This window comes from Lycium ferocissimum, chromosome 11 (assembly GCF_029784015.1).
Source record: "Lycium ferocissimum isolate CSIRO_LF1 chromosome 11, AGI_CSIRO_Lferr_CH_V1, whole genome shotgun sequence".
In the NCBI taxonomy this organism is placed as follows: domain Eukaryota; kingdom Viridiplantae; phylum Streptophyta; class Magnoliopsida; order Solanales; family Solanaceae; genus Lycium; species Lycium ferocissimum.
Genome location: NC_081352.1, coordinates 44,319,043 through 44,332,424, shown reverse-complemented (window position 1 = coordinate 44,332,424; position 13,382 = coordinate 44,319,043). Strand labels below are relative to the sequence as shown.

At 33.1% G+C, this 13,382-nt stretch overlaps 1 protein-coding gene across 1 annotated transcript in view; it reads right to left on the bottom strand.

Annotated features, from left to right (window-relative positions):
* LOC132036746 (mitogen-activated protein kinase kinase kinase 1-like) overlaps window positions 1-13,382 on the bottom strand; it is a 97,282-nt gene that overhangs the window by 6,335 nt on the left and 77,565 nt on the right. Inside the window, exons 2-6 of the mRNA XM_059427130.1 lie at window positions 2,030-2,114; window positions 1,635-1,697; window positions 1,031-1,188; window positions 239-311; window positions 42-101 (exon numbers count right to left, since the gene is read on the bottom strand). Of these exons, the coding sequence (XP_059283113.1) occupies window positions 42-101; window positions 239-311; window positions 1,031-1,188; window positions 1,635-1,697; window positions 2,030-2,114 (439 nt within the window). The remainder of the gene's footprint in view (window positions 1-41; window positions 102-238; window positions 312-1,030; window positions 1,189-1,634; window positions 1,698-2,029; window positions 2,115-13,382) is intronic.

Here is a 13,382-nt window from a genome sequence, read left to right as displayed (position 1 = left end):
CAGTTAAGTGTTAATAGTCAAAAAAGACAATCAAAGCTTACCTCAGGAGCCATCCAGAGTGCAGTACCCTTGAAAGACTTGACATCATTCAACTTAGTAGCCTGCATGTTGTACAAATCCACTTATCAGAATTTGTCACACAAAAAAAGAGATTAAAACCCCTTGAAGTGTGGAAGAGAATAAAAGCATCAGAATGAGAGAGACAAAATAAAGGACAAAAACGAGATGATAAAACAACCTTTGCAACGCCAAAATCAGCAAGCTTGACTGATCCATTAGTATCCACCAATATATTAGCGCATTTAATATCTCTACAAGAAAAATAAAATAAAAGAATATCAGAAACCTATAAGAAATAATTATGTTATTGTGCAGGCCTTTTCAAAGATATGGGGCACACCAATTTCAACTTCAACCAAGAATGTAAAAACTTAAAAACTGAAGGTTATAAACTAAAGCAAAACAAATTCTCATGTAAATCCTTCTTTTAATGCATGAATATTATCCTTGACTGGTAAATTCTGTTAAAAGATCCACCTTCTCAACCATCTTTCACAAATCACAATTCAGATGCCTTTTCTTTGTAAGTAGTAAGTTAGCATGAGTATGCTAGAGTTACTAGATCATTTAACCTTGTAAGTCCTCATCTTCCTAAACATAGATAACAAAACAGATAAGAAAACAGTTCATAGAGATCTTCTAGAGTCTATGAAAACAGATGAGAAAAGTGATCCACCATGGTTACTTAAATAAATTGGCATTACTGAATTCAAATGTTTACTTTATTGATCAATAAATGAAACATTTAGTGAATCCTAGTGATTCACATAAACGTCATTAACTTGCAACAATCCGCAAACAACCTATACCCTTATTCAAAACGGACAGGAGGCTCAACTCCTGAGTTCACTATCCAGTGTATCACGATAATAGACATTAAGAAAACCAACCAATTGGTAAAAGAGATCCAATACATATATAAAAAGAAGGGACAGTAGAGATAGCAAACATTTGTTGCTCTGATTTTCACCTGTGAACCACATTTTGGTCATGCAAATACTTCAAACCATGTAAAATCTGCCTTGTGTAGGCGGATACTTGTGAATCTCGAAGGTGATACTTCTGGTAAAGATTCAACAGAGATCCTTGTGGGACCAGCTCAAGAAAGATGTACAATTTTGAATCATTCTGCAAAATATTTAGCCAGGAGTTGAAAAAAGGATTAACTACAGAGAGAAGATTGCTAGACAAAGCGAAAGAGATTGAAGTATTAAGACAGTTAAATTATCCAATTTAATCATGGTACTAAAAACGTGGCAAGCGAAGTGAATTTTGAAAAGGAAGATGTGAGACAGTAAACAAACAAATTTGAAAGGTTGGAAAGAAATCTAAGACAATATTTGTCATTTAAGCAGCCAAAAGTGGAGAGCGAGACATACAGCTAGAAAAATGGCTAGGTAAAAAACATTTCTGCATATAGGATCAAATGAGTGAATAGTAATGTGCACTCTTCAGATCAAAGGCTTTTATATAGAAAAGTATTTATTCACGGGGAAAGAATTAGAAAACAGTTCCTCTCTGAGAAGGAGACATTTTAGGAAGCAAGCAGAAACACAAAATAGAGAAGGAATTACCTTGTCGGTTCCATAATATCGGACTATGTTCTCGTGTTCGAACCGACTTAGAAGTTCAATCTCCTATACACGAACAAGACAAATGAAAAAGAAACAAAACAAATCAGTGAATACGCCACTAAAAGTAGAACATAGACCACCAAGAAGCACAAAGGAGGAAGCATGAGAATCTAGAAATATAATGAAAAATGACAATTTCATATGCACATAATAGTAGCTTTCTTCATCATTCAAACTTATTTCATATATCTTATAAAAGGATGGTCCGTTTCTAATCCAAATTCCTCTTCTTTGTTCCACTTCTATTAATTTTGTTATTGGGGGTGTCTCCAAATTCCAGCACAAATAAATAGTCTTTTGATAAGTTCCAACCCCATCAAAAATATTGTACCAACCTGTTCGAGTTGAGATAGACATTGCCTTCCCCCATCACCTTGATCAAGTAATGACACTTCCTTCACAGCAAAAAAGAAACCATCACTGCAGCAATGAGAGCACAGAAGGTTACTTTCCAATAAAAAATGTGAAAACGGGAAAGGTTTAGCAAGTCATATAATTCTAAAAGACCTAAAAAGTGGTAGAAATTAGAGAAAAGTCCAAATTGAGTATGACAGGAAACTATAATTTTATGAGGGACATATCAATATTTTGTTTCATTTTTGTTCTGGGTGATTAATCCAATATCTTCTTAGCGCAGCCTGACTTTTGTGAATGATGTAAATGTCATTCTAGACATGCTCAGTGCTGCAGAATCTGTAATGCTTATATAGCACTTTCATAGTGCTAACTTCCTATTAATAAAAGCTTACACTTATCTGTCAAAAAAATCCAACAAGTTGGACTCATCAATAAATCATTATTGCAGAAGAGAAAAACACAAGTTTTCCTATAAGCCATTAAGTTTTCTACCATAGTCGGGTTAAGCAACACATTATGTCTCTGAAGTTTCGTCAAGTAGTCACAAATACACTTGCCTTTATTTAAGAGTGTGCTCCTAACTGTAGACAACCTTAAATTACACTGTATAATGTCAAGTGACTATTTTCGTAATAATTGATTGTCTTTTTGAAAGATAAAGTTTCCTATACCCCACATTGGTTTATGTTAAATAGCTAACAGCTTCCATTACCTAATTTCCTTAAGATTTAGAATCACAAATAACAGCTTGTGGTATCTTGATACATCAAACACTACATAAACCTTCATTCCTTGAAGCTCTATTTAGTATTCCCACTTTCAAACAGAAAGATTTCTGTCCTTCAATATATATGGAGGCTATTAAAAATCTGTCTCCTGGTTTATTAATATCGAGGTAATAGATATTTTGCACAAAAATTACAGCCAAGAAAACTAGCTGCAGTCTGCAAAAAGAGAATTAGATCCGCCATATAAAGAATCACATAATAAAGGGTGTTTATTTCTAGAAAATCATGCTCAAAATTGAAAAGCAAAAAGAAACTAAAGATGAGTCATAAAAGCATCATAAACGGATCCAAATGATCCACGTCCTAGGAGATCACCCTTGTCCCATCCTGTAATGAAGCACGTGAATCTCCCATTCGGTGAGATGAGAGACATATGCAGTATCGTGTGCCAATGATTCTTTATCTCATTCGGTAAGATGAGAGAAAGTGGACACACAAGTCCACAGTAATCAATTGAAGGAGCTAGAATACTATTGAAACTATCCACTACAAATGGTTCAGTCCAAAAGCTTCCACTAGTTTCCTCCAAAGCTTCTTCTTGAAAAACTTTATGTTCTTGTTGATAATCAGTGATACTATAGGAGGAGAGTTCTTCACTTGATGACTGCTTTGGTGACCATTGTGAACTTTCCAGTACTATATTTTCATGTGAACTCATATTTGGACTTGCATTTTGTTTTTCCACACTCTTTCTTCTAGTATTGCCTTCAGTACTGTTCTTATTATGGCATTTCTTGCTTGAATTGTCACTTGAGTTTGGAGCATAATTAGTAGCACGCTCCTTAAGTGCAGTGTGCCAATGATTCTTTATCTCATTGTCTGATCTTCCTGGCAACTGAGCAGCAATAACCGACCACCTGCAATCATAGAAGTTTACTGGGTTAATTTCATGTGTGATTACTAAACTTTTTCACACTAGCTACGAAAGTATAAAGTCACAATATGAAAGTATACATCAAAGAAATGAATTCTAATTTCAATCGATTGTGATAGTAAAATGACCAAAACAAAAATTAAATCATATTAAAGTAATTGAATTCGATATGAATGTAATAAAAAAAAAATCTGAGGAGGGTGGTGTAACTCTCTCGCAGAGGCTAATGTAACCTTTTGCTATAAGTTTATATGAATCCATAATTTCGGCACGAATCTAGTATGAATTTATATATGTAAAATTTATTAAAATCTTGACAAATATTAGATCTGATCCCATAATTTGAACAACATGTTAGGTTCAACACTAAAATAATTTAAAATATGAGCTCATTAAGTTTAAACTATGAATTTGTCTTAGATCTGCTGACATTGACAAGTGCTAGCTCGTAAAATTGGACACGTGGAAGAAGAATTAACACATACTTATCTCCAAGTTGAGCATGCAGCTTCAAGATGATTGCGTCTTCTTCTTTGGTGTAGTTTCCTCTTTTAATGTTGGGCCTTATGTAATTCATCCATCTAAGTCTGCAGCTCTTTCCACACCTTGCTAGACCTTCACAATGAACAATAACTGGGCAGTTGGAACTCTACAACAGTATGATAATTATTACTACGAAACTTAGGTGAAGTTGCTCAAAAATTTTATAAGTCCCTTCAAATGTCTCTACACAATGCGAAACATTATTCGTTCTTATTTTGTGGATTTTTAACAAATTAACATAGTTAGAGCTGAAGCTACTAGGCTGGGAGGAACCTATAAGTTATGAGCTAGAGCCCATTATAAACAACACTCGAGAACACTCTAGTCTATACTCCTAACACATGCAACAATTAGTATGTACAGAAAGAAGGTTAACTGTAATCTAAATTATGAACTGTATTAATTCTGCGGTAGTTCTCACCAGCAAACTTAGGAAGTTGGCCAGTTCAGCAGCCATATTTAGTAATATAAGCTGCTAACTTCCTATCTTCTTCAGGAGTCCAAGTCCAAATCCACTCCTCAAATAGAAAGTGGACAAGATCGTGACAGTATAATTTACCCAAGTATACCTGTTGGGCCACACTTATTTTTCCCCCAAAAACATTATTTTTTCAGATAAGTGCTATTTTCAAAAAATGATTTTTGCTACATGTTCTTTTAGAAAATGCTAGTTTTTGAGGGATGAAGTATTTTCTTTTTCCTAAAAAAAATAGTTATTGGCCAAAAATACTTTTTGAAAAGTACTTTTGAGAAAAATACACATAGAAACACTTTTTAAAAGCTTACCAAACACTAAGGGTCCCTATCCAAAAGAATCGTTTTTAAATTGATTAGATTATAACAAAATTATAATTTAGCCAAAACTATTTTTTTGAAAAGTGACTTTTAAAATAAGTTGATTTTTGATAGTACCATTAACCAAACACAGAAATCGGTTTACAACTAATAGAACAATATAAAGATGACTAAAAAAATAAAGACTTATCACCAATTAAGTTAAGCAAAACCACCTTTTCAATATATAATTATTTTTTTAAGTCTAACAACGATAAAACAAACTAGAAAGCAGATAACATGATCAGTGGCCTCACAAGCAAAGCAAAACAAGAGATATGGAAGTAATTATCTACCACCAATTATTCATGAGTTAAGAAATTAACTTTGGAATCTCAATTACCCACTAATGTCTCTCGACTATTTAGAGGATTTAGTTCTCTCGAATCAAACTAAGGAACACTAATCACATTCCAATTAATCGTAGTTAGTTATACTGCAAATTATTCTTATTACTCTAATTCTTGGATGAAAGGAAAAAAAAGATTCATTCTTTCAATTTCTTTCATCCAAACAAATAGTAATGAAGAAAGTTAGTACTGTTCCACGAAAAAAGAAGATAACTTTGATGTTCGAAAGAATTTTTTTTGCAATTTGAAAACTAAATTTGGAGAATATTTCAAGTGAGCTAATAATTTTTACTCTTTTCAAATAAAATTATGTCTAAAAGCATGATCGCAAGTGAGAAAAGTCGAAACTTTAACTCTCGTTTCTTCTTGGAACAAAATAAAGAAAAGGCCACATTTCTTCTATTGCTTTCAAATTGTTTCTTCCAGTCAAACGGCTCCACAAAAGCACAATTTTGATATTTGTATAATAGTTGGGAGCAAATCAAATTCTTAAAAAGTTTGTAACAATTTTTTGATATAAAAAAAAGCCTGTAACTACTTTTCGACCAAAAATAAAGTTTGTAAAACCTTTTAGAACCCTAATCTATCACACCTCGTAAATACACTACTGAAAAACAGGCAAAAATCGATGGCCAAAACCAACGGACTGCAAAACCGACGCAAATGGTCCGTCGGTTTTTTTTTTTTAAAAGCAAATAATGAAATGTAGCAACTTGGAATACAACCCGGGTATGTCCCGTGGCATTAAAGGACTCTACCATTAGACCACTCATATTCTTTGATCAAATACTAACATTGATTTAATTTATACTGTTTTTTCGCTCAAAAACAGACAAACTCCGTTGGTTTTTTAATAAAAAATAAAAATAAAAAATCGACAGAGTCCGTCGGTTTATTTGTAAAATAATATAAAAAATGATTATATTTTTTGCGCATTTTTGCGCAAAAAATAACCGACGCAATCCGTCGGTTTTCTTTTAAAAAAAAAATATCGAAAGACCATTCAAATCGCTAAGTTTTTTACGTCGGTTTTTTTCCGTCGATTTTTTACGCTTTTTAGTAGTGATATACAAATGTTTTACCAAATTCTTCTCATTCTTAACGCACCTAACTTTTAGATCTGGGCCGAGTTGAATGTCACAACAATGAAGAAGAGGATGACGATAGTGATTCTGGAACCCATTTCCAACATGAATCCTCTTCGTGGATTCTTCATAATTGATTCAATGATTCACCAAGTTCATAAGTTTTTATCTTCATTTTTTCCTTTATTTGATGAAATGTTCATTTATGCCTAGGTGCATGAATAAATGATTTCTTGCAAATACTATAGTTCCGTTAAAATATTCACGCTTGAAAAGAATATATCAGTTTTATTAGTTGTTGTATCTGCTTTAATAGATGTTAAGTCGACTGATGTTAAGTCTTTCAAAATTAATTCTTTTCTTAGATCCAAAAAGTTTTTCTTATCTAAAACAAGTGGTTAATTCAACATTGAATGGAGACATATAATTTAGCTTTCCTAATCTGCAAACTAAAAAGTTCTACAATGAATGGTTCAAATTTTTTTATCAATTTGAATATTCACATTTGGTAGTAGTATCACTTGTGTTTAACAAATGGACGGAACGTATTTATTTAAAAAATGAGGCATTCTGCCATTTTATCTTTTGGGTCTTCGCATTCGAGATAGTAGCTCAGAGCCTGATACCCCTATTACACATCATAGTAGCTTAGAGCCTGATACCCCTATTACGCATCACTTTGCTACCAAGGGTCAGGATGCTCCACAATCTCAACTGATGAATGATTACCAGAGGCTCATCATCGAATTTGAGGGGTTCGTCTACGATTTATCTTTTTTTACAACTTACGATTATATTTATCTGCTACTTCTCTAATTTAACGTCTCAATTTTTTAATTGTTGTATTATAGGTTCAATTCAGGCCCATTGAATACGAATATAATTACAGACGTAGTTGGCGATATTAATAACCCAACATACCTAGACTGTGCTGATGTTCTAGAGCCGCTCAAGCAACAAATTTTTTATGAGACTAAGGTATATTTGAATTAATTATTTTAATTACTATACTATAATCATGATTCATTCCTAATGTTAGACATTTAATTTTCGTTGCAAAAAAAGTGTGCAGTTCCCCAGTATGAAAAGCAGATTGCTACTAAGTTTAAGAAGAAAGAAAGTAATAGACTCATTCCGACTTGTTCTCAGCAACTTGCATGAGAGGTACGAAGCAAAGGTGGTGCCTACCCCATATATGGAAAGAGTTATGAAGACATTGAGCCACTCATGGGAAGAAGCGATGTGGAAAAGAAGGCAAGAGCATCTGAGATGAGTGTCTCCTTGCACACAGAGGGTGTTGTCAACATAGAGACTGTTAAGAAAAGACTGGTATTTTTTCTTAAGAATACCTAATATTTTTTAATTAACTATTCTGGGCTAAACTTGACTAAACTTGATTAACTCGATTTACTTCGTTTGCAGGCAAAAATCGATGGCCAAAACCGACGGACTGCGTCGGTTTTTCGGAAAACCGACGGAAAATCGACGCAAACGATCCGTCGGTTTACGTTACGTAGGTTTTTTTTTAAAATCAAATAATGAAATGTAGCAACTTGGAATAGAACCCGGGTATGTCCCGTGGCATTAAAGGGCTCTACCATTAGACCACTCATATTCTTTGATCAAATACTTACATTGATTTAATTTATACTGTTTTTTTGCTCAAAAACCGACAAACTCCGTTGGTTTTTTAATAAAAAAATAAAAATAAAAAATCGACAGAGTCCGTCGGTTTATTTCAGAAAATAATATAAAAAATGATTATATTTTTTGCGCATTTTTGCGCGAAAAATAACCAACGCAGTCCGTCGGTTTTCTTTAAAAAAAAATGTCGAAAGACCGACGGATCCATCGATTTTTTCCCGTCGATTTTTGCCAGTTTTTTAGTAGTGATATACAGATGTTTTACCAGTCCCTCTCATTCTTAACGCACCTAACCCTACTGCGGCTGAGATGAAGGTAGTTCACAACAATGAAGAAGAGGATGACGATAGTGATTCTGGAACCCATTTCCAACATGAATCCTCTTCGTGGATTCTTCATAATTGATTCAATGATTCACCAAGTTCATAAGTTTTTATCTTCATTTTTTCCTTTATGTGATGAAATGTTCATATATGCCTAGGTGCATGAATAAATGATTTCTTGCAAATACTATAGTTCCATTAAAATATTCACGCTTGAAAAGAATATATCAGTTTTATTAGTTGTTGTATCTGCTTTAATAGATGTTAAGTCTTTCAAAATTAATTCTTTTCTTAGATCCAAAAAGTTTTTCTTATCTAGAACAAGTGGTTAATTCAACATTGAATGAAGACATATAATTTAGCTTTCCTAATCTGCAAACTAAAAAGTTCTACAATGAATGGTTCAAAATTTTTTTTATCAATTTGAATATTCACATTTGGTAGTAGTATCACTTGTGTTTAATAAATGGATGGAACATATTTATTTAAAAAATGAGGCATTCTGCCATTTTATCTTTTGGGTCTTCGCATTCGAGATAGTAGCTCAGAGCCTGATACCCTTATTACGCATCACTTTGCTGCCAAGGGTCAGGATGCTCCACAACCTCAGCTGATGAATGAGTACCGGAGGCTCATCATCATCAAATTTGAGGGGTTCGTCTACGATTTATCTTTTTTTACAACTTACGATTATATTTATATGCTACTTCTCTAATTTAACGTCTCAATTTTTTAATTGTTGTATTATAGGCTCAATTCAGGCCCATTGAATACGAATATAATTACAGACGCCGTTGGCGATATTAATAACCCAACATACCTAGACTGGGCTGATGTTCTTGAGCCGCTCAAGCAACAAATTTTTTACGAGACTAAGGTATATTTGAATTAATTATTTTAATTACTAAACTATAATCATGATTCATTCCTAATGTTAGACATTTAATTTTCGTTGCAAAAAAAGTGTGCAGTTCCCCAGTATGAAAAGCAGATTGCTACTAAGTTTAAGAAGAAAGAAAGTAATAGACTAGCCGACTTGTTCTCAGCAACTCGCATGAGAGGTACGAAGCAAAGGTGGTGCCTACCCCATATATGGAAAGAGTTATGAAGACATTGAGCCACTCATGGGAAGTTTCAGCATAGAAGCGATGTGGAAAAGAAGGCAAGAGCATCTGAGATGAGTGTCTCCTTGCACACAGAGGGTGTTGTCAACATAGAGACAGTTAAGAAAAGACTGGTATTTTTTCTTAAGACTTACCTAATAATTTTTAATTAACTATTCTGGGCTAAACTTGCCTAAACTTGATTAACTCGATTTACTTCGTTTGCAGGAAAAATAAATGGGGAAGAAACTAACTCAAGATGTGTCATTCAAGTTCACTCACGTAAGGAAGAAGAAAAACGATGCATATCCAAATACGTGGTTGGAGCCATGAGTTGAGGCTGCCTACGTAAGCGTCTACATTAATTTAAAAGATTAATTACTGTCTTTTTAATTTATATTCTAATTTTCTCTCTTAATTTTAGGGTTAAAACCAAAGTTCTTAGAGGAATTCCGTTGCAGTTAGCCGGCCTGTGAGCAGGGCAAGCCAACAAAAAATTTCATACGATGATTTGAGAAATTTTTGTTGAATGCTATTGGTGACTCAAGAAAGGAGAGAGCTTACAAAGTTTTACAACAAACATTTAACCGCTATCAGTCTAGGTTGCAAGGCATAGTAACTTCTAAAAGCCCGAGGCAATGGATAGGGCGACGATGATGGCTATGGAGCAGAAGATCGCTAAAATATCTAGCCAACTTCATGCATCTGAGGCAGAGAGAGAAGCGTAGGGGTCAACAATATGAAGGACTTAAGGCTCAACTAGACTCTTTATTTGCAGCTAGGGAGTTTCCGATTCCCATGTGTGCTGATGATGCTATTCCCCAATTTCGGCCTCCATACAATGTACGGCCCACGATCATTCTTTCCATGGTCATCGTGTCTGTGGTCTTGTGGATGAGCCTTGTGCTAGTAGTTCAGACGAGGATGTGATGACAAACACCCCTTGGCTTATATTAGAGTACTTATTTAGACTTGATATTAGATACTCCATACGTTTCAATTTGTTTGTCTTAGTTTGACATGGGCAAGCAATTTAAGAAAGCAAATAATACTTTTGAATCTTATGGTCTTAAACTATAGATATGTATAATGTATTAAAATTTTCTTTAATCCTATGGTTTTAAACATACCATATGCGATGTTGAAATTAAAGAGTTGTCAAATTAAAAAAGTGGCAATTCTTTGTTAGAACAAACTAAAAAAGAAAGTAAGACAAATAAATTGAAACCGAGGGAGTACTTGTTTAAGTTTTTTATGACGTGTACATTTGTTGAATGCCTTATATAACTTGTCTAAATTTTTTATAACTTGTGGTGGATTTTGATTGATAATTGATGGAGTTTAGGTTGAATTTGATGTAGTTAGGGTCGGATAATCTTAGATGTAGTTGTTTAATGTTGTTTAAGTGATTGATTGGCAGCACGTAGTGCTCTCTGAATTGTAATTTCTTTTAATTGGAAGGTGGTAATGCTGTAAGACAAGCACTGCCTGTCATTTTTTTTAATTGAAAACTGATTGATGTCGGTCGATTTGTTTAATATTTCTTCTAGAAAATTAAAAAGACCGATGGATGTCGGGCGCTTTGCTTAAGTAAAAAATAAAACAAATGTAGAAAACCTACCGAACTTGATCGATATTTGTTAAAAAAAATTAAAAAATAACCGACAGGCTTGAAAGCTCAAAATCGAACTCAATCGATGTTCTGTACCGACCAGTCGTTTTTGATCATGATTTTTGATCAATTCTTTCAGAATATCGACTGCAATCGTTTTGGAGGGTCCATTTTGGCCCTATTTTTAGTAGTGTGACTTCGCATTTCTCTTATTTTCTAGCTAATTTAATTTTTCTAAGTTTTATGTTAAAGATTCTAGAAATCAATATTTATAAACGTGGTATTTGGAAAAAAAATAATATAATAAATCTCATACAATTATTTATTGGACGGAAGATACTCGGTAACAGCCAAAAATTGTCAGATAAGGTTTAAAAGCAATCTCTTGTCACATTGTTGAGAACATAATAGTGTGGAAAACGTCGTTTTCCATGATTAATGAAAATAGAAATGAGGATGTTCACATTTTGCCTTCGTGTGACGTCTTCGTAGAAGATTCAGTGGCCGGCGGTAAAGAAAAATGTGTATATATATATATATATATATATATAGGTTTTAAGGGTGTCAAATGAACGAGTTGGTCCATATTTAGGCAAGTCGGAAATAAATTGAGTTAATAGATGGGCCTGTTAGTTGTCTAATTAAAATTACTTCAATTGAAATGTGCTAGGCTAGAATAGGTTGGAAAGCGGGTCATAACACTACCTGTCTTATTTTTAAAAAGTTTTAATTTCTTAGTTTGTTCTTTTATAATTTTTAAGTGACTAATATTCCCTGCGTTCCAAAAAGATTGTCTTCCTTTCCTTTTTACCCTGTCTCAAAAAGATTGACACATTTTTATATTTAGAAATAATTTAACTTTATGAGATAATTTACAGTCACACAAATATCTAAGGCTTGTTTTGGACCACACATTTCAAAAGTCTTCTCCTTGTTCTTAAACTTTGTACCAAGGCAAACTAAGACAATTTTTTTGGGACGGAGGGAGTAAATTTTTTCTTTATTATGCCAATTTAACATATCAAACAAAAAAATATGTCTTTTTAAAAATATTAAGATTTCTCATTGGTCAATTTGAGTTACATATCATCCTACTTTATAGATGGGTTGAATTGGGTTGAACAAAATGGACTGTGCCAATAGATTGGAGGGTTAATGATCTGTCCAAACTTGAAAGAATTGAGTAAGTTTTAAAAATATTAAGATTTCTCATTGGTCAATTTGAGTTACATATCATCCTACTTTATAGATGGGTTGAATTGGGTTGAACAAAATGGACTGTGCCAATAGATTGGAGGGTTAATGATCTGTCCAAACTTGAAAGAATTGAGTAAGCTAAGTCAACGTTTTCACGGATGACAGATAGCAGTGTGTATATTCTGACATTACAAAATGAAGTTGACATATAATTATAGGTTTATTTCATAACAGGTCTTATAACGAACCTATTATTTCCAGTTAAATTATACATAAAAGTGTAAAAAAGAAGATTATATTAATATATACATAATTTAAATTTTATGCAAAATCAGTAGCAATGAACCCTTTTAGAGTTCTAACTTCTCTGCAAAGCTTATCGTAACTTCTTTACAAAATATTCATGTATGTTTAGTTTCTAAAAACTATGTGCATGTTCTTGCAAGTAATTCTATTAAATACTAAAATATATTCATGTAAAAAATCTCCATAGAAGAATTGTGAGATGTCAATAGAATGAATGATATTTTCCCCAAGTAAGTCTATTAACTACTTGTAACTTCTTCCTTTATGATTCAAATGTGTGGTACTATCTATAATTAATCTACACCTCTGTGGAATCTCTTGAAATAAGAAGTGTTGTACTTACGCTTATTCTGGAAATAGTCTCTACTGATTCTATGTTCACTTTTACTTCTCCATTATATTTAAAATAAATTTTCACTTTTATATGTCCACTTTAGGATATCAAGAGAAAAATTATTTTTTTTCTTAGTTTTACCTTTAATATTAACTACTCATTGCTTAAATTATTCTCAAGTTCATTGAGACTACAACAACAACAAATCCATGTAATCCCATAAGTGGGTTTGGAGAGGGTAGAGTATATATTTACAGACCTTATTCCTATCTTAAGAAGGTAGAGAGTTTGTTTCCAATAGAAGTACCCTCAGCTCATATAAATATATATTATAATAA